This window comes from Loxodonta africana, chromosome 25, assembly GCF_030014295.1.
Source record: "Loxodonta africana isolate mLoxAfr1 chromosome 25, mLoxAfr1.hap2, whole genome shotgun sequence".
In the NCBI taxonomy this organism is placed as follows: Eukaryota; Metazoa; Chordata; class Mammalia; order Proboscidea; family Elephantidae; genus Loxodonta; species Loxodonta africana.
This window is the reverse complement of record NC_087366.1, coordinates 42,473,603-42,496,078: the sequence shown is the minus strand read 5'-3', so window position 1 is coordinate 42,496,078 and position 22,476 is coordinate 42,473,603. Positions and strand designations below refer to the sequence as shown.

Sequence of the window (22,476 nt, the reverse complement as noted above, 5' to 3'; positions counted from 1 at the left end):
CAAATTGAATTTTTCAAATGAGTGCTGTGTTACAAAAGAGTGAATCTTTTTCATTAATTTTATTGTATTAGAACTCAATAATTACATGTATTTAAAACTTTAATTTTTCCTGAATCGCTTTTTTTTTTTTTTTTAACTTCCGGGAATAAGCATAGTTCTTACTCTTAGCTGTATTTGCCTCCTCATTCTTAAACGTCCATTCATGTGTCATTTAGAATATTGTTTTGCCCGGCTACCATGAATGAATTTGATGAGAGCTGTACCCCATTACTGTTTCTTAGTGACGACGCTGTTCACTGAAGGACCTTAAATTTTCCCAAGTTGTTCTGAATATAAGTGTGCCCTGTGCTCCAACTAATGACAATGTATTGTGCCGTGAAAAGAACTAGATGGGGTTTTTAACTGCAAGGAAACCAAGAATTTCAACTCGGTTTTACAATTCATTGAGATTACTTGCATGAACACTGTGGCAGTCATATTGCTCAATAATATGTTCCTTGTGCCACTTAAGAGATGAAATCCAAGGTATTGAATGCTGTCTTTGAATGAATAATATTATAATAACGTTACAACACAGCTTAGTTCTATTGAAAATAAATTGACTTTTGAATCACTAAAAATAACTTATGATTCTCTTCTAGGCCAATGTAAATGCCAATTATTATTCCTTAAATCCATCAATACTATGCACTTAATCCGAAATCCAGCAAAGAGTACATCCTCGAACATTTTTATTCAGTGCCTATTTGGTAATGCTAGTGCTATTTATATCTTATTGGAAGATATATTTATCTCTGCAGAAAACAAATTTATGCATAACATTTCACATGGAGCTGGTGCTAGCTAGTAGTTAGTACTTTTATATAGGTTTCAAAACGTAACTGCTTTTCTTTTCTTTTAAATAACCAAGAACAACATGGTCTTATGGGATCAAAACTACTTAAAAGCAAGATTAAAAATACATTTAGCTGCCCCATTGGGTATAACCAACAGAACAATATTGCCCTGCTATAACGTCCACTTTGTCCATATGCCCTCATATTTTGATTATTCAAGTGCCTGTCGTCCTTACTACACTATGTTATTGAAATAGAGATGATCATTCCTTTATTTCTGTATCGCACAATTGATCACAAGATTTGACAAATAATTCAATGCATAAAAGTATTTGATAAATAAAAGAATTTTTAAAAATATTGCCACGTTGCATTTGCCATGGTGCCTGATTCTGAAAGCAGTGAATTTCCAGGGCTACCAGCACTAGGTCATGACCTTAGCTCTTCAGACACATCCTAGACAACTCTGGGCCTTGGAGCCTCTTTAATCTTCAACAGTCCTGTATTTAACTTAGAGATCAGAGATCTGTCTAACCCTTAGCAGTCCCATGGGGGCCTTTTTTAGATATGATACACAAAGAAGCCAGAGGACTACTGAGACAAGAATCCCGGGTCCATTTTATTATTTTAATTATCAACAAACTTTAAACCAGAAGATTTTATTTGCCTAGGATGGGAGCAGGGTTATGGAATATAGCTCAGGGTTCAGACTCTAGAAACATTTGTTTTCAGGATCAATGCTTTCTTACTAACTTGATGATTAATGGTGTTGAAAATTGGCTCAAATACCAACTGTAGATGTCTGTAATGGTTCATTAATTAAATGTAAAAGGCCAGTCTTTGACCTTTGAGAATTAAAATTCTAGTTCTATCTGTCAGATACTTCCTATGGGAGGAAAAACTTTCTACTAGTGTCCTCAAAAGTTGACCCTATTTCTGGGGCCTTTGGTCCATTATCCCACCTGGAGGGGAAAAGGGGAACCATTGTTTAGGAAGCATCAAATATCTGTTGATACTCTGTTAATCTGTGAAATGAAAATAGGTGATGGGAACTCGACAGCGGATATGGGTGGTGGTAGCACAGCATGGTCCATGTAATCAATGTCACTGAATCGTACATGGGAAAAACGTTGAATGGACAAATGTTTGTCTCATATATTTTTACCACAATTTAAAAAAATCCCATGTTAGTATTAAGATTTATTTAGAATTGCAGTTTATTAAGAAAGGATTTTTAGATTTCAACTAGTTCAGACTCCTCAGATGTCTGTAGTTCCTCAGATACCTGTTTGAGGGATAGGTTTCAATGTTCTATTTCAGTGTGATGCAGTAATTTAAATGATCTCTTTCAATAACTCAGTCATTTCTAGATGAATAGTCATGCTTTCAGGTTTCCCCCACTTTCACTGCTGCGACCCAAGATTGTTTTTGTCTAGTCTTGGATTGTTTGTATGATCTTGTTGAGTAGGGGTGAGGGCCAAGAATCCACAGGGCATCTTCTAGGTCCTTGTTGATTTCTGCTCTAGAGAGGCCACTGTAGTCTGTCCCTGGGGGTACTGCAACAGGTGTCAGCTCATCACCTGCACTCACTGATGGAGTTTGTGTCCCTAGCCATTTGCTCCTGAGCATAGAATCCATGCCCATGTGGCCTTTGTCTCAACCTCAGACTTCTATCCATCAGTCTTCTCAGAACCTCCGTGTCCTTTGTTGAGGCACATAACAAATTTTGGGTCCCTGGAAGCATTATCCCAGGTTCACTTTCCTGGCCAACTCCTGCCTTCTTATAGGGATTCCTAATGGATATGACCGCATGCAGGGCTTCTTCTAGGGGCATGAGACTCGCTATTCCACCCCATGCTCACAGGCTCCTTCATACTTATCTGGGTTTCTTCCTGAGAGAAGTGAGACACTTACTAAACTCTGCATCTTACTTTGATTTCTCTTTTCCTCCAGATCACAAAGGGACATGCTTGTCCTTTACTGTGTATCATATCCTAGTTATCTCCACCGCTTAACACATAGAAAAAAGCTCCGCTATGATCTATCTTTCCATGCTTGGTTCTTGATACATCAAAAAAAGCTAAAAGAATTTGAGCATCTCCTCTACCCTTTCTTAATGGCTCAGCCTTGAGCATGGAAAGCTGCAAGGAAATATAAATTGAATAGGAAATGAAAGCACATGGCTTTAATATTTTCCAAACATTATCTTTGTTACACCTAGATCATTAGTCCCACCCAGTGCCCTCGAATCAATTCTGACTCAGCGACCCTATAGGATGGAGTAGAACTGCCCCATAGAGTTTCCAGGGAGGGCCTGGCAGATTCGAACTGCCAACCCTTTGGTTAGCAAACGTAGCACTTAATCACTACGCCACCAGGGTTTCCAGATCAGTAGTAGTGAACCCTAATTGCAAATTGAATTCGCTTGGGTCTTTTAAAAATACCGATGCCTAGATCCAGACCACAGAAAAATTACATCATAATGTCAGATATTGATCAACCACAGGTTTAATTGCTCAGTGTCACTTAGTAAATAAGGTCCACCCAGGAGGGTACTTCCCCTTCTTCCCACACAGCCAAGCAGACCACAGTACTAAACCAGGCACTTCTATTCCTCACTAAATAGGCAAACCCAGTTTATAATTTATTTAATGTTTATAGTATAGTGTGTGTCTGTAGTATATGTATTTTACATGTAAACTTTGTAGGAAAAAAAATCAAGAAAAAATGTTTTATTTGTTTACTTCCTTCTCCCTTATAATGTTACGGTGGAGTTTTCTCACAATGGCTATGCTATCAGGAGAAAGGTCTTTAAGGAAAATGTCCTATGTCCTCAATTATACCGAGACCTAATCCCTGTCACTTGCCAGTGGTAGTGTGTGGAGACGAGACGATTCTGTAATTATTCTCTAATCATTCTCTAGTCGTACTGATTGGTGCCTTTTGCCCTCCCTACCACCAACCGTATATCAAGTCTGCAAAAACCTCTTTCCTCATTCATAGTGTCTCTGGAGTCACGTTCAAGGATTAATGATGGCTTGAAGTTCTTACACTCTTAGGAAGAAAAAGAGAAGCTGAACAACATACGTGTTTTTTACTAGGACCAAAGATGTCTAAATCCTGTACCAGAAACTCAAAAGCCAAAGAAACACAACCCATATAATTAATCACTAACTTTCTGCCACTTCTATACAATAAAGTATAACTAAGGTCATTTTTAGACCTTGATCTCGTGTATTTAGTCTCCTTTCTTCCCTGTTTCCTGATTCATATTCCCTCCCTCCCTACTCTCCCTCTTCTCTTCCCCATCCCTCATTCTTCCTTTTCTCTCTCCCTTTCTCCCTCCTTCCTCTTCCCTCCCCTCTCTCTTCTCCCTCTCCTCCTCCAAATACAAAACAAGCTTTATGCCTGTTTGTTTCTGTGCAACTGAAAGCTAGTCAGTCAGTTTCTTCAATCAGCCCGGCAAATTAAGACTCTGGAGGTTTTCAGACAGCCAGGATCAGGCAGCCCACACTTTCCTTCAGCCCCTTTAAAGCGATCACCTGCCTGAGGGTAAAGGAGGAAGTTGGGAATTTGTAGGAATAAGCATGGTATATTGAGTACCAGTTTCTTCATATTCCTCATTTTAACCACAAACTCCATTGCACATTCTGTCTGTGAAAAACAAGTATCTGGACCTCACAATCACCGTAAAAAATTCACACTGGGTTTTTAGCTGGCACTACTGAAAGCCATTCTAGTTTTCCAACTTGGGAAAAGCAAGAGGCCGTATAACATCAGTGTCATGTTGGATCAGAGTGGGCACCCTCTGAGGGGGGTTGAGGGGAGAAATCAGCTGGGATGTCACTTCATTTGGTCTCAGGATACCCTTGCTCTAAGGCTTCCGGGTTAGCAGCTATAAATGTAAACACCCACTGTCTTAAGTAAAGCCCAAGTATTCCTTTTTCCCGTTTCTCTGAGAGTTATTAATAAGATAGGTTTTTTTTTTAATGTGAGGACTGCGATGGCCAAATCTATTTTATTACTGACTATTCCTGATAAAAGCGGCTTTGATAGTTCAGGAATTTAAACAGAAACCTGTACACCAATGTTCATTGCAGCACTTTCCACAATAGCCATAAGCTGGAAACAACCCAAGTGTCCACCAACAGACAAGTGGATAAACAAAACGGGTACATACATACAACGGACTATTACTCATCATAAAGAGAAACGAAGTTCTGATACATGCCACGACATGGATGAACCTTGAAAACATTATGCTGAGTAAAACGAGTCAGTCACGAAAGGATAAATATTGTGTGACCTCACTTCTATGAAATAAGCAAATATGTAGAAACCAAAGATTATTAGTGGTTAGTGGGAGGAAGGAGGGAAAGGGGGATGTTCTTTTCAGGGGGAATTGAGTTTATGTTAGTGTTGGTAGAATAATTTGGAAAAGAATAGAGAAAATGGTAGCACAACTTGAAGAATGTAATCAATATCACTGAATTGTACTTGTAGAAATTGTTGGGATGGCGTGTGTTCTGTTAGGTATATTTTCACCACAATAAAATAAATTTTTTTAATTCTTTTTTAGTGGCTGTGACAGTTTAGAAAGTGACATTTGTTGTCTTGGCATTTGCCCAGGCTCTGGAGAGCGAGTCATTCACCTACTGAGAAACGCGCTGAGCAGAAACTTCACACTCAATTTCTTGTGTCTCTCTGCTTTTTCATTTCCAGCCCGGATGTGTAAATACTACTGAAGTGGACATTAAGAAGTCATCCAGAATGAGAAACCCACACAAAACCCGGAAGGTAAAGCAACGTTTGTTGTACTGATCTTGGTAATGAGTTGCACTCTTTACGGGACACCGGTCATTTTTTAAAAAATATATTTTCTCCTCTTTCATGGAGTATCTACTAGTGTCATTCCTCCTCTTCCTTGTTGCTCTGTATAAGACACTTAGGACTTCAAGCCCTGGGCTTCTGTCAATCTCTTTCTCCTCAGGAAAATTTTTTTTTCCAGTTGCCGCTGAGTTGATTCCGACTCATGGTGACCCCATGTGAGTTAGAGTAGAACTGTGCTCCACGGGGTTTTCAAGGCTGTGAACGTTCAGAAGCAGATTGCCTTGACCTTCTTCCAAGGCTTCTCTGGGTGGACTCAAACTGCCAAAACTTTTGGTAGTAGCCAAGCACTTAACCATTTGTACCGCTCAAAGACTCCAAATTCTCTAGCATGTCTGCTCCCCAGGACCCATGGGTGGTGCTGACTGGCTCTGACAGGAGAAGAATAGGAAGGGAAGGATCTCTTACCCTCTCCCTCTCAGGAAGCCCCATCAGCAGAGAAGAGTGTCTCTTTCACAGGCCAGGAAATGAAGAAAGAGAGAAATTATCTGAGAAAAAGCAATTAGGATGAGAGAAGGGACATTTTTAGAGAAAAGTCTGAGGAAAAAGGGACATAAAAAATGTGTTTAATTACAGATAGAGTATGAAGACTCCTTTTTAACCCCAGATTTCTGTCAAACAGTCATATGATAGTAATTTTATGTTCAGTGTCTATTAAGTGAGGAATACTTAAGGGGAGGGGGGTGGGTTTGGAAGCTATCCTGAAGTCAGTGATGTTTTTAAATAACCTTTTGAAAATGCCTTGCAGTAAATAGTATCAACCCTATTTTTAAAGTAATACGTACAGAAGACATTTCTATTCATTCTATAAAAAATACATGATGCACACAATAAGAATTTATAATCTGCAGCTATCACTCTGAGCCCACAAGTTGGAAATACTCCATTAAAGCGTTCCACACAGTTCAGGACGTTATTTTCTGTGGAATTTTTCCTCATATATTGTTGTTAGTTGCCTTTGAGTCAATTCTGACCCGTGGCCACCCCAAGTGTGCAGAGTAGAACTGCTCCATAGGGTTTTCAAGGCTGTGAACTTTGAGAAGCAAATCTCCAGGCCTGTCTTCCAAGGCGCCTCTGGGTGGGTTCCAGCCCCTAGTCTTTTGACTAGTAACCCACTGCCCACTGTCGTTAACCCACTACCCACTGCCATTGAGCCGGAGGTAGTTGAACCTTAAAGATTTGGGCCATCCAGGGATTCCTTTTCCTTATATGGCCATAGGATTTTCCAGGGTATGTGTCCCTGCAGTTAGCACTAAAACAAAAACAAAAACCGTAGTCTTATTTCTTATTGTCTTTTCTTCCATGCCTAAAAACAGAGCATCACCTTCTAGGGCCCCCAATGTGCTCCAGGTATGTTTTCTTTCTTTTAAGACAGTTTACCTGGCTGTTAGGCTAAAGAAGCCACCGGGAAAGAACCACAAAACTCATTCAGATGCTGAACTCAAAAGCTTTTGCTTCCTGGGCCTCTCTGAGAGAAAGAGGCAAAGCAAGACATAGACAAAGCCTGTCCGTGTGGTCTACCCTGGGGCTGGCCCCCCTGCGCTCCTTCTATCCTCTGCGCACAACCACATCGTGGGTGCTGTGGGGGCCGGCTTTGTGGAACAAGATTCAAAAATGTTGTCAGGTCCCCAAAAAGTGCATTGAGGTGCCTCTCACTATTTTCTGAATTTTGAAGAGTTACTTATTTACTGTGTGTCCTGTTTTGCCCAGCAGACACCCATGGAGATATGCTCTGATTCGGAAAAGAAAGCAAACGAATTCACGAGATAGAACTTAGAATAAAATAATCACTTACACTCCTTAGCACTATGTTCAGTATCGCAGTCCTACCAATGCTTCATCTGACGTTGTTCTTCTTGAGAGTCTGAAAGCACTAGTTACCGATGCTGCTCTTCATGTACCATCGGCCCTCATTTAATTATGGAAAAAAATATGAGGCGAAATGCTGTGAAGAGATGGCATCATTGAGTTCTAGGTCTCTCTGTCCAGGATTTGGTGTAATTACCTGTGAATCAATAAGTAGAACTACAAGGCACCTCTGCAGAGCTATAGAGCCCTGAAATTTACCAGAGACAAAGGAAAGTTCTGAAGAATACTACAACGAATGGCATGCGTGCCCTCGTTTTCAACAACTGGAATATATTGATTTTCTCACTATTGGTAAATGTAGCTTCTCGTAATCAGAAATATTGAATTTGCTAGAATTTTCACTGACAATAATGTTATTTTACGTAGTAGATTATAGGACTCTAAACCACATGGGGTTTGTCTTTTAGAAATATTATCACTGCTATTTTAGCTCATATTTGGTTAGGAACTGGAATGATTCATTCACTTAGCAGATTTAACAAGTCTCTATTACATGCCCACTATTACATGCTAAGGGGTCCCTGGGTAGAGCAAACAATTAACATTGTCAGCTGCTAACTTAAAGGTTGGAGGTTTAAGTCCACCTAGAGGTGCCTTGAAAGAAAGGCCTGGTGACTGGTTTCCAAAATCAACCACTGAAAACCCTATGGAGCACAGTTCTATTCTGACACACCTGAGGTCACCATGAGTCAGGGTCAACTTGATGACAACTGTTTTGGTTTTTTGGTTACTTTATATGATAGACATTTTACTAGGCTTTAGGCATTCAGAGGAAACCCTGGTGGCATAGTGGTTAAGAGCTACAACTGCTAACCAGAAGGTTGTCAGTTTGAATCCACCAAGTGCCCCTTGGAAACCCTATGGGGCAGTTCTACTCTGTCCTACGGGTCGCTATGAGTCGTAATCGACTTGATGGCAATGGCTTTTGGTTTTTAGGCATTCAGTGGCAAACGGGACAGGTGGGGCCCTAATCCCACCATTCATCATCCAATAAGGACGCAGACATTGAACAAGTGGGTAAACATGTATGCAGACACATAATTGTATAATTTTCTTAAGTCTTATAAACGGAATTTAAATGGCTTGTGCTTCTAAATTGTCACACCACTCTTTCAATGAATAACTTGAAAACGAGCAGCAAACTCTAATCTGCCACCCACTGAAGGTTCCGAAGCTTTGCCCCTAGGACAGACAACGCTGTACGATCCATATCCTAGACAGAAGGGCAGAGGCCACTTACTGCGTCTGGAAACTGCCTTTGCCGTCCACTCCTAATTGGGCAGTGTCCTTTCTCTTCTCTGAGCAATGTGATGGGCTCTCTATCTTTTGCTGCTGCTGGTGAGGAAGTTGAACCTCTGCACCCCACTAAATCTTTGAAAACAGATAATGCCCTGAGCAAAGAGAGCTGCCGTTCATTTCTGTGGGTGTCAGCTGTAATTATATTTCTCGTGATTATAGGGCAGATCAAGAACATAGTACTTTTGAAGCCGTTGATACTTTCCTCAAGTAAATCCCTAAAGTACTAACATAGTATATGTGCCTAACAAATATCAGGGTTATTTTACATTTCTGTGGGTGATGTAAGGTTTCTTTAGTTGTCAAATTTCAAGCATGCTTATCAAATACCTGAAGAGAAGGTTTAGATGTCCAGCTGATTTGAGATGTTTTTTACTTATTTATTATTTTTTTAAATAATTTTTATTGTGCTTTAAGTGAAAGTTTATGAATCAAGTCAGTCTCTCACATAAAAACTTACACCTTGCTACATACTCCCAATTACTCTCCCCTCAATGAGACAGCCTGCTCCCTCCTTCCACTCTCTCTTTTCATGTCCATTTTGCCAGCTTCTAAGCCCCTTTACCCTCCCATCTCCCCTCCGGGTAGGAGGTGCCAACGTAGTCTCAAGTGTCCGCCTGATCCAGGTAGCTCACCCTTCACCAGCATCCCTCTCCTACCCATTGTCCAGTTCAATCTATGTCCGACGTTTTGGCTTCTGGAATGGCTCCTGTCCTGGGCCAACAGAAGGCGTGGGGGGCCACGACCACTGGGGTCCTTCTAGCCTCAGTCAGACCATTAAGTCTGGTCTTTTTATGAGAATTTGGGGTCTGCATCCCACTGTTCCTCTGCTCCCTCAGGGGTCCTCCGCTGTTTTCCTATCAGGGCAGTCATCAGTTGTGGCCGGACACCATCTAGTTCTTCTGGTCTCAGGATGATGTAGTCTCTGGTTCATATAGCCCTTTCTGTCTCTTGGGCTCTTTATTACCTTGTGTCCTTGGTGTTCTTCATTCTCCTTTGATCCAGGTGGGTTGAGACTCATTGATGCATCTTAGATGGCCACTTGCTAGCATTTAAGACCCCAGACGCCACTCTTCAAGGTGGGATGCAGAATGTTTTCTTAATAGATTTTATTATGCCAATTGACTTAGATGTCCCCTGATACCATGGTCCCCAACCTCTGCCCCTGCTTCACTAACCTTCGAAGCATTCAGTCTATTCAGGAAACTTCTTTGCTTTTGGTTTAGTCCAGTTGTGTTTAGTCCGCTGTATTGAGTGTTGTCCTTCCCTTCACCTAAAGTAGTTCTTATCTACTATCTAATTAGTAAATATCCCTCTCCCACCCTCCCCCCGCTCGTAACCACAAAAGAATGTGTTCTTCTCAGTCTAAAGTATTTCTCAACGTCTTATAATAGTGGTCTTATACAATGTTTGTCCTTTTGCAACTGACTAATTTCACTCAGCATAATGTCTTCCAGGTTCCTCCATGTTGTGAAATGTTTCACAGATCCGTCACTGTTCTTTATAGATTTGTAGTATTCCATTGTGTGAATATACCATAATTTATTTATCCATTCATCCATTGATGGGCACCTTGGTTGCTTCCATCTTTTTGCTATTGTAAACAGTGCTGCAATAAACATGGGTGTGCATATAACTGTTCGTGTAAAGGGTCTTCTTTCTCTAGGATATATTTCGAGGAGTGGGATTGCTGGGTCTTATGGTAGTTCTATTTCTAGCTTTTTAAGGAAGTACCAAATCGATTTCCAAAGTGTTTGTACCATTTGACATTCCCACCAGCAGTGTAATAGTGTTACAATCCCTCCACAGCCTCTCAAACATTTTATTATTTTGTGTTTTTTGGATTAATGCAAGCCTTTTTGTTGGAGTGAGTTGGTGATTTGAGATATTTTTAAGTATTTGAGATTCAAATCAAATATTCAGATTTCTCTTTTAAATTTGAATTTACTTGACTAAAATACAAATAAAGAGATAAAAATGTGTTCCTTCAAGTCCATGTGAAGGAATGATCATGTACCAGGTACAGAGAGAAATTAGCCCAATCTGGACACATTTTAAGGGGCATTGTGCCTGATTTTCCTCAGTCTGATATGCAAATTTTGACTATAATCGTCAGGCTAGAATGACTTTATTTTTACATGACAGTAACTGGAGGGGTCCTAAGACACAAACCCTGAGGAGCGTGACCAATGCATTTGGGTATGACTGAACCTACCCTTTGGATTGCTTCCTGTTACTTCAGGGCCCCTATTTCAAAACTGTAAGCTGTTTCCTGACCCTCATCTGGACGTGATGGGACTTAATATTATAGTTAGCAGCAAATGTGCACATTTTGGAAGAACAATTAGCGAACTCGTGATTAGGCGTCTAGTTTCCTGCTGTTAATAATTCAATGGCTATAGCTATTTATGCATAAACAGATTGGCATTTCCTCATGTCCATGTGCAGAATGTGCGAATCGAAAATCTAACATGTTGCATAACACAGTAAACTACTCGTATCGTTGAGTAATATAAAAATGTTTAAGTAATGGGCGTATTAAAGTTGCAGGCAACAGAAACTCTGCTCAAACTAGATTGAATGAGTAGAGTTTTCTGGCTCATGGGGTGAAATCATGGGGTGGGCAGGGATAGATCTGGCTCCGGGCATGACTAGACCCAGGAACTTAAACTTGAACCCCATCAGATTTCTTCCTCTCCTTCTTTCCTCTGTCTCTCTGTTTCTTTTCTTGGCTTCTCTCTTTGAACTGGCTTCCTCCAGGCATGTATTTTTCTAACAGCCTTTTTAATTAATTTTAATCTAAGCCAAAAAAAAAAAAAAAACACCTTGTCAGCTACGTTGATTTGTAAGCATCTTTTTCATGAACTATAAATCTTATAAAGTCTCTTATTAAAGAACTTTGAGTAATTAAGCCAAGGTAAGTAAGAACAGAAATCTCAAGCCTTAGAATCTTTTTATTTTTATTATCAAAAATTAATGTGATACAACTGAAAAAAAATGCAGATTTTGGAAAGTGCAATTACTGTATAATTGGTGGTATTTCAGCTGCCTAAATTTTATAAATCAACTTCAACTGTTATTTCAGAGTTCAGAAAGTTGTATTTAATTATGTTCAAACGTGACTAGTAGCAGTTCACTTAAGCTTTTCTCTTTCTTCAGTGTAAACTGTCTCCTTGTTCTCCAGGCTGTTTGCTCTTGTTATTCTTTCCTCTCATAAGGCTTATCACAGTTTTAATCACGTGTATCTGAGTATGATTGTTTGTATACCATGTTTTCCCTCTATTGGGTTGTGAGTTCCAGTGGAGGAGGATGTGTATCTACTGTGTCTGTATCTATACTGCTTAGTACAATATCTAGCATAAAATTGTTCAATAAATTTTGAATGAATGAAAGAAAGAAAAGAGTGAGGCCAAGTCATTCAGTTCAGCCCTGTTAACAGTGAACCCATATCACATGTGCTACACCTTGTGTTGAAATGGATGAGTGGTGACAGGAATTGAGTTGCAAGGAGTAAGGGCTGCATCCAGAGAAAGAGGATTGAAGGGGAACCTACCCAAGATGGTCTAGAATTAGATGATCCAAATGCTTAAAACCCAAGACAAAATTTGCTAAAGACTAAGAGCAAAATAACAGCAGACACAAGGACAAAAATCAGATCCAAGGATCCAGGTATTGAGCCAATGGTTGAAGTTAGGAGATAGGGTGCAAGTGCGAGCAGGCTAAAAACAGAGCACCTTTGAGTTTATCAAAACCTGCGAGGTTGGCGATGGGCCTGAAAACTGGCTGAATTAAGTTTCTACATCTGTCCTCTTCAGATCTCAATAGTTTCTTTCCAAATCTTTTCTGGTAACTTTAATTTTGTGGGGGCACATACAGTTTTATTATCTTTTTTTACATTAGCATCCTGCCTTCATCCTCACGTGCAAAGAAGTATTCGATACCACATATTAAATTATGTATTTTAAAGTAATATTTTCATATATTAAAAAGTAATATAGCCCCTTCCATGGAGTTGAACAATGAGATATCTCACACATTAAGTTGAAGTTTTTTTTTTTTTTTTTAATACCCTTAAGTCCCCAGATATTTATTTATACTTCTAAGCAGTGGGTCTTTCTCAAGAACAAGTCTTCCTAAATAGTAGGTTTGACATTTTGACAAGTCAGTAAAGAAGCACTGTTGCATCATGAATTCCAACGCTGTGTAAAGCCTTTGGGTTCACTGGTGTTTGCAAATGGCACCCAGTGGCAAGGTCCATATTGTGAGATAAATAACTGAATGTTGACATGGGAAAGTAGGAGCACTGTGGAGTGTCTGTGATTGCAACATCAGAAACAAATCAGCATTAAAATTCTTAATCTAGTCTCTCTCCCCAGTACTTCATTCCTTTTCTATGTAAAGATCATACTAATCTTTATCTTCTTTTGGTTTATTAAATTTCTGTGGTATTCTATTTCCATGCCTATTTTATCCTAAAATCAATACTTTTTAAATGTTACGCAGTGTTGTAACACAGCCCACCCCCAGATTTTATTATCACACTCACCATGTTGTTTACATATAATCAATTATTCTGTCAAAGTTAACGATCTAAGCACACATTTTTGCAAACAGCTGTGCTCCTATTTTAAATAAGTATGATATGCATCATAGCAGTGCCTTTTGAATATTTATCAGAAGTTTAATCAAATATGCAGCAGGGCTTTGTGTTACCATACTGAATATATAACAAAAAAAATTATTTTTAAGGAAGTCAGTGACTATAAATGGTATTTTGTATTAACATACCTCTTTTTATTTTAATACAGTCTGTGTATGGTTTACAGAATGATATTAGAAGCCACAGCCCTACCCACACACCCACACCAGAAACTAAGCCTCCAACAGAAGATGAGTTACACCAACAGGTAGGTCAGCCTTTAAAATGACTTGTTAATAAAGGTTTACAGAGTAACTGCTATGAAGACCAGATGGTGAATGTTAATAGTGGGTCTTTGAAAGTACATTTGCATGGTTTACTGTTTCATGTAGAAGATTTGTAGTTACCAGGTAATGAAAGTATTGTTGTTCGGTGCCTTCGAGTTGGTTCTGACTCATAGTGATCCTACGTACAACAGAACAAAACACCGTCTCGTCCCACACCATTCTCATAATCATTGCCATGTTTGAGCCCATTGTTGCAGCCACTGTGTCAATCCATCTTGTTGAGGGTCTTTCTCTTTTTCGGCGACCCTCTACTTTACCAAGCATGATGTCCTTCTCCAGGGACTGGTCCCTCCTGATAATGTGTCCAAAGTACATAAAATGAAGTCTCACCACCCTCACTTCTAAGGAGCATTCTTCTTACTTCTTCCAAGGCAGATTTTTTCATTCTCCTGGCAGTCCATGGTTGTCTTAGTTATCTAGCGTTGCTATAACAGAAATAGTGCAAGTGGATGGCTTTAACAAATTTATTCTCTCACAGTCTAGGAGGCTAGAAGTCTGAATTCAGGGCGCCAGCTCCAGGGGAAGTCTTTCTCTCTCATTGGCTCTGGGAGAAGGTTCTTGTCTTTAATATGCCCCTGGTCTAGGAGCTTCTCAACACAGAAACCCCCCGGGTCCAAAGGACGCACTCCACTCCCTGCATTTCTTTCTTGGTGTTGTAGGGTCCCTGTTCTCTCTGCTGTCTTCTCTCTTTTCTACCTCAAAAGAGATTGACTCAAAATACAATCTAATCCTGTAGATTGAGTCCTGCCTCATTAACATAACTGCCTTTAATCCTACCTCATTAACGTTATACCAAAAAAAACCATTGCCATTCAGTCTATTCCAACTCATAGCGACCGCATAGGACAGAGTAGAGCTATCTTACAGGGTTTCCAAGGAGTGGCTGGTGCATTTGAACTGGCATCATTTTGGTTAGCAGCTGAGCTTTTAACCACTGCACCACCAGGGCTCCATTAACTTCATAGAGGTTAGGATTTACAACACGTAGGATTAATTAAGATCATCAGATCACAAAATGGTGGACAATCACACAATACTGGGAAGCAGAGGCTAGCCAGCTTGACGCACGTTTTCAGTGGACACAAGTTAATCCATAACAATGGTATGTTCAATATTCTCAACCAACACCATAATTCAAAGGCATCAATTCTTCAGCCTTCTCCTATTCATTGTCCAGTTTTCGCATGCATATGGGGCGATTGAAAATACCATGGCTCAGGTCAGCTGCACCTTAGTCCTCAAAGTGACAATTTTGTTTTTTTTCCTCACATCCAATGATATCATTTGAAAGTATATCAACATATGGCAGTGGTTTTCAAAGCTCTGCATTCTTAACCCCCCAAATTCTTCCTCTCTAACCAAATTTTAAAAATCACACAGATTTGCAAGTAAATCTACTGCCTATAGTTGTTTTTTATAGCTGTTTTTTAGGAACCCTGGTGCCGTAGTAGTCAAGATCTACGTCTGCTAACCAAAAGGTCAGCAGTTCAAACCCACAAGGCGCTCCTTGGAAACTCCATGGGACAGTTCTACTCTGTCCTATAGGGTCACTACAAGTCAGAATTGACTCGATGGCAATGGGTTTGGTTTTTGGTTTTTTATGAAGTTGTTTTGTACTCCTGGCCCTGTATTAAAGAAGGAGAGGACAAGAGGTTGAGGACCTTGATTCACACATTTCCCGCAACCAGTGATATGACATGATCTTTACCCAAAGACAGTTCACTCTTATTTCTCAAGTTCGGACCTCTGTAAACCTCTTGAAGCTTTCCCTTATTGGCATTGATATAAAATCATGGTACATATCACTTTTCTTTCCACCCATTGATCAATAGTTTTGATTCCAAGTAACATTTCAAAACCAAGGTAAGTGTGTCTTATATCAAATAATAATTAAATCTCTTGGTTGGTTGAATCATAAGGCTTTGTTCCCTTTTGATGCTAATCTAATATTTTATTGTAATCCCATTGATTTATAAACAGTATAATGCGTGCTTTCCTAGTATATTCACAATCACTGTGAAGGAAAAGTAGTTCAAAGAGTTTTTAATTAAAATTTTTCCAAAGGTATTATGTCTGCATGAGGGTTTGTTATGAATTGTTGATAGAATTGTTCTCAAAACACACATCATTGATGCTTTGTTGAAATATTACTAGAAGGTAGAACTTATTTTTAAATTATAGTAACAAATAGCAGGGAGTTAATTTTCTGAATTAAGTATTTGGGAGAAAATGTGATTCTGTATTTGAAATGGAATGTTTGAAATTTCCATAAAACTTTTAAAATAAAGTTACATTTTGTTGAAGTAGGTAATATGTTCAAATTTGATGCTGTAGTAAAGCAATACTGGTCATTGTTCATTCAACCTGATTTTAATTTTTTGCTAACACTTTCAGTGCCCTCTGCTTTGTTCTTTTTGTTTGTTTGTTTTGTTTTTTACTGGCTTTGAAATTTTAATGACTTAGAATATACCTTTGTTCAGAATTGCCCAGTCTGTCAAAATTTAGAGATAAAAGTTGTGAGAATGCCATTACTGATGTAACTACTTCTATAACCTTCTTTTCAGATAAAATATTGGCAAATACAGTTAGATAGACATCGGTTAAAAATGTCAAAAGTTGCTGATAGGTAAGTATTTCAAGATCTCCCTATAAATACTAGATTTCTTATGACAATGACAGATGTCGGAAGTGGGAAGAGAAATGTTGGGAGAGGGATGAGACAAATAATTAGAGCCCCATAGAAGTTTTTTTTTTCTTGTTGCACATAGGAACTTTTCGAAGAACTGTTTTGTTACAGCTGAAATGGCAGAATGATCCTTATTGTCTTAAATCCCTAGAGGTCCCATCGTTGTGCAGCCAGAATCAGATACAGAGGATATTTCCAAGGTGGTGAATAATTTCACTCCTGCTGGAAGAAATGAAATTTTCGACTTACCGGTTACCTTATGGCCCTGAGGATCCTCTCTGTAAATTCATCTGAACACTCACACTACTGAGTTATTACTTGACTTTAGCATTAGAATTGGTCATTCAGGGACATTTCCTTTTCTTTTTTTTTTTCCATTTGAATCTGTTCTTTAGGTCATTCATATTCTTCAGCTTTGGGCATTGATTGCCAAACCCTTCCTCTCCAACTTCTTCTTTCCCCTTTCATTTCTTTTTTTTTTTCTTAAATACAAATTTTTAGAGGGATGGTTTTCCTCAGTGATTCTCCTTTTACATAATCCCTGTAAATACTTTTGTCAAACGTTTTCTTTTTCCTTCCTCCTCTGAGTTGGCTATAATCAGTTCAGCCAGGGGTGCACTGGCTGACCAAGGATTGGTGCTGACCCTTAGCACTGCCTTAACAAACTGACCTCTCCCACTTTGCTTCATTTTAACGGAGGGCTGTTGACTCATCTGGCCTGGGCATGAGGAGAGATTGAATCCTAACTGCATATGTTTGCCATACAAGTTGTTAGAATGTGAAAAACTGCCATTGAATTTCATTCTCTAACTGAACAAGGATTCCTTGTGTCCCTTACTTTGGACTGGGTGTAACCGCAGCCAGAAAACTAAGAAAAATGGAAATGTTTTTTCTCCCTAGCCTACTAAGTTATACGGAACAGTATTTAGAATACGACCCATTTCTTGTGCCACCCGACCCTTCTAACCCATGGCTGTCTGATGATACTACTTTCTGGGAACTTGAAGCAAGGTAGGTGGCATTCTTCTCTCTTCCCCAAATATATCACTTTATTTCAGGGTCTGAGTGAAACAGAAAGAATCCTATAGCTAATTAATTGTAAACTGTAGTTTTAACACTTTACGTACATTGGTCCATGATATAAAATTCTTACTAAAGATAATGATTTTTGAACCTTAGACATTTGGATTGAAATTTGCATTGCAGAATGACTGGCATAAAATCAGAAGTGCAAGGGCTTTCAAGATGGACTACTCAGAGTTGGGAATCATTAGTTCTTGGAATGTAACTCATTGCTTTTAGCTTCCTTGAAAATCCATGTTGCCAAATGTCTGTGCCAAAATTCTAAGTGTAAAATGAATGCTAAATTTACACTTACTTAGGCCCATTACAAGTATATTTTTATAAATTAAATTTTAAAACAAAATGAATTTCCCATAAATGCTCTAAAAGAAACCAATAAGAGATTGACCTTTTGAGACAACCAAAGCATAATTTAGAATTCCCCCTCATGAATTTGCTTTCATGAGCTACATAGGAGAAAAATTATATCATCAGCCTTGGCAGATTCATTAAAAGTCCTGTGCACAAAGTCATTATTTGGTGCTATATTGCACTTCTCTAGATTGCATTTACGGACCTCAGGTCCTTCTAAGGAGTCCCTGGATGGTGCAAATGATTAACACACTTAGCTACTAACTAAAATGTTGGTGGTCTGAGTCCACCCAATGGCTCCTCAGAAGAAAGACTTTGCAAAGACCTACTTCTGAATAATCAGCCATTGAAAACCCTATGGAGCATAGTTCTGCTCTGGCACACATGGGGTTGCCATGAGTCAGAATGAACTCAATGGCAGCTGGTGGTGGTGGCTTCTTCTAAATCCAGGCAGTGGTTCTTAAATGCTTGACTAGTCCAGAACTCTTCATTCATAATTTGTAAATTTTATAGATGTGGAAGCTGGAATCACATACTTTTTTGACTCAGTTAGGATTAGGTCACCTGTTTAGTAGATTGCAGAGTCAATGGCCAAGGATTTAGGCCTCTTGGTCCCCAGTGCATCTCTCCCCCACCCCGGTACAGCATACCACCACAAGGCTGCACTGTATAATAATTGAGCAATTGGACTCTGGGGTCAGCATATCTGGATCATTACCCCTTATTACCTGTCTAACACTGGCAAGTTATAACCCCTTTTTGGCCTCAGCATCCTCATCTGTAAAATGGGAGTGATAATGGTACCTCTCTCATAAAATTGCTGAAAAAACTAAAAGAGCTCATTGGCATAGAGCACTTAGCACATAATTCTCAAAAAATGTTAGACTTTATTACTAATGCCTCCCTGTATTTTCATGTGGAGTCATCAATCAGAATTTTTTTTCTTAAAGATAAATTAAAGATGGGAACTTCAAAAACATATATGCTTTGAGGGGAAATTTAATCACAGAAAATAGGAGTTGTAATGAAGAGACTATAATTGGCTTTGTTTTCTCTCCTATAGCAAAGAACCAAGCCAGCAGAGGGTAAAACGATGGGGTTTCGGCATGGATGAAGCTTTGAAAGACCCAGTTGGGAGAGAACAGTTCCTTAAATTTCTAGAGTCAGAATTCAGCTCAGAAAACTTAAGGTAAGACATGTTGTTTAGGCCTTCCTCTCTAAGCTAGAGAGACACTATCTGTGATGTGTCTAATTATTTGAGAGATTATAGTCCAGTTAATCTCCCCACTAGCATGATGTTGATGATATGAACCCATTAAATTTCTGCCACACGATGGAGGGAAAAAAGGCAACCAAGCAAAGGCTATCTAACATAATCAGTTACTTATAATGGTTTATTTTGACACTGTCTCTTGATCTTTTCACTGTATAAATTTGGAGCATTTTAAATGAACTCGATACAGAAGTACAATATTTAGACCAATATGTGGCAAAGTGGTAAATGGCCAATAATATTTATGGAGTTAAATGAAAATATCACCTATTTATTCATATCGGTCTTCTTCGCATATCAATTCTCAAGTAAGGTAGAGAAAAGGAGATTGGGTGTCTGTATAATTTGGGACAAAGCTATTGGGGCACTCATTTACTTTTGCCCAGTTAGATACAGCCGATGTGCAGCTGAGAGCAGTGGCACACTATGCTGTTAGCAAGCAGGTACACCCATTCTGCCCAGCTATTGTAAACATCATCCTCATTTGGTTTTGAAATTTCTCTAACTTAAAACACACCTGGACATTGCACTTTAAATGTGAAACATTGGAATGGATTTTAATGGCTTTATCTAAGATCATGGAGGTAAATGATAACCTTCCACAACATAACAGTTTTTCCATCAGCTCTTTTATTCTTTATTTATTTGAAACCTGAATACCCTATTTTACTTTTCCATGACTTATGCAGTCCTGTGAAGTTCATTTACAGAATGGTCTCAGCATTCATTTATTTTCACTGGAACTAAGCAACCCTAGGCAACGTCACCTCCTTTTCAGGGGATTCAGAAACTGATACCAATCATTCAGAAACACACAGAATTTTGACAGAGACCTCATGGAGTAAGCAGGGTGGACCCTAGACAGAGCTTGGGGGAATTTAATTATACATGTGTGCCTGTCATAGATCTTAAGGAAGCAGCTTCCTATTCTCTTTCCAGTTTATGGGAGTTCTTCTTGACAGAGCTTTCATAAGATTTACAGTTGCTAAGGATTTTTACTGGGCCTACTAAATAACATTTTCTGTATTGAGGTCACGTCATTAATTATTGAGTGCAAGAATGAATAAAAATAAAGCAGAGATAAAGGATATTTTTTAGCATTTTGTTGAATGGGAGGTAGACTTTCCTCTAAGTTTTTAAAAATGCTGATTTTATGGGTATCATGATAAAGAAAGTAAACAAGTAATGACCCTCACCAACATCTCTTAACTAAATAAAACCTAACCAAATAAAAATGGCTCCGGCTGTCATTAAAATTACAGTCTGTTGGAGTAAATACAGACAAGAAAACAGATCATCACAATACAAATTAATGGGGATTTAAATAGAAAAAATACAGAGGGATATTTAATCCAGAGCTGTATACTACCAAAGGGCATCCCAGAGGAAATGGCCTTTAGGCTAAGACGTGGATAGTGAGAAGGAGGTAACCAGGCAAAAAAAAAAGGGAAGTGGGAAGAAACTTTTAAGCAAAGACAATAGCATGTGCAAGCTGGGTTTCATGAAATAATTGATAATTCTATGCCATGTTAGTCTCCATGCTGTAATCATATGTAAAAAATATTACGTATCTACTCATAAACTCATTGCAGTTAAGCCGGTTCCTACTCATAGCAACCTCATAGGACAGAGTAGAACTGCCCCACTAGGGTTTCTGTTTTACTCATCTAGTGCTGCTGCTATAACAGAAATACAAGTGGATGGCTTTCACAGACAGAGGTTTATTCTCTCACAGCCTAGGAGGCTAAAAGAGGCTAGAGGTCCTAATTCAGGGCCCCAGCTCCCAAAGGACTAGCTCTGCTCCTGGCACTTCTCTCTTGGTGGCGTGAGGTCCCTCTCTTCTCTGCTTGATTTTCTCTTTTATATCTCAAAAGACATTGACTCAAGATACAACCTAATCCTATAGATTGAGTCCTACCTCATTAACATAACTGCCTCTAATCTTGCCTCATTAACATCATCGAGGTTGGGATTTGCAACACACAGGACAATCACATCAGATCACAAAATGGTGGACAGCCACACAATACTCGGAATCATGGCCTAGCCAAGTTGATACACATTTTGGGGGGACAAAATCCAATCCATAACAGTTTCCGAGTCTGTAAATCTTTATGGAAGCAGACTGCCACATCTTTCTCCTGCATAGCATCTGGTTCGAACCACTGACCTTTTGGTTAGCAGCCGAGTGCTTAACCACTGCACCCCCAGGACTACTTGTTACATTTATATATACACGAAATATGTTTCTTGAAGTCGATATAATTCATCTACTGTATACCTGTCATATGTCTTTCTGCTAAGCAAATATAGAAAGATGATGGATGGACGGATGGATCGACCGATCGATAAATAGACATACAAATAGATATAAATATATAATTCTTGAGTACCTACTTTATGCCATTATATGCTTTATATCCACTACTTCTATAAGTATTCCATGCTGTGTCTTTGTCATGGATTGAATTATGTCCCCCCCGGGAAAAGTGTGTGTATCAACTGGCTGGATCATGATTCCCAGTATCCTGTGATTTTCCTATGTGTGTAAATCTTGCCTCTGTGATGTTAATGAGGGATGATGGGTGGCAGTTGTGTTAGTAAGGGAGGACTCAACCTACAAAATTGGATTGTGTCCTGAAGAAATCTCTTGAGATAGAAGCGAGCAAAGAGCCAGAGGAACTTCATACCATAAGGAAAGAAGCGCCGGGAGCAGAACGTGTCTTTTAGACCCGGGGTTCCTATGCAGAGAAGCTCCTAGTCCAGGGGAAGATTGACAAGAAAGACCTTCCTCCAGAACCGACAGAGAGAGAAAGACTTCCTCTGGAGCTGACACCCTGAATTTGGACTTTTAGCCTACTAGACTGTGAGAAAATAAATTTCTCTTTGTTAAGGTCACCGGCTTGTGGTATTTCTGTTATAGCAGCACTAGATGACTAAGACAGTCTTGTATTCATTATTTCCAATTATCTTACATCTAATCATCACAACAAACATGAAAATAAATACTGTTGCCCATTTTATAAAAAAAAAAAAAAAAATTTTTTTTTTTTTAAATATGCTTCAGAGAGATTAGGCAACTTACCCAAGGTCAGGTTGCTAGTAAGTGGCAGTCTAGATTTTCTATAAACCAGGCACAAGTTATTTTCTATTACTCGCTAAAGTCTGAGCCCAACTGCTTCCTCCTAGGTGTCTGTTGTCACAGACTG

At 39.1% G+C, this 22,476-nt stretch overlaps 1 protein-coding gene across 3 annotated transcripts in view; it reads left to right on the top strand.

Moving 5' to 3' along the window:
• RGS7 (regulator of G protein signaling 7) overlaps positions 1–22,476 on the top strand; it is a 572,799-nt gene that overhangs the window by 523,048 nt on the left and 27,275 nt on the right. For all 3 annotated transcript variants that reach the window (XM_064276719.1, XM_010591043.3, XM_010591044.3), the window contains exons 10-14: positions 5,559–5,633; positions 13,697–13,795; positions 16,439–16,500; positions 17,461–17,571; positions 19,058–19,183. In XM_064276719.1, the coding sequence (XP_064132789.1) occupies positions 5,559–5,633; positions 13,697–13,795; positions 16,439–16,500; positions 17,461–17,571; positions 19,058–19,183 (473 nt within the window). The remainder of the gene's footprint in view (positions 1–5,558; positions 5,634–13,696; positions 13,796–16,438; positions 16,501–17,460; positions 17,572–19,057; positions 19,184–22,476) is intronic.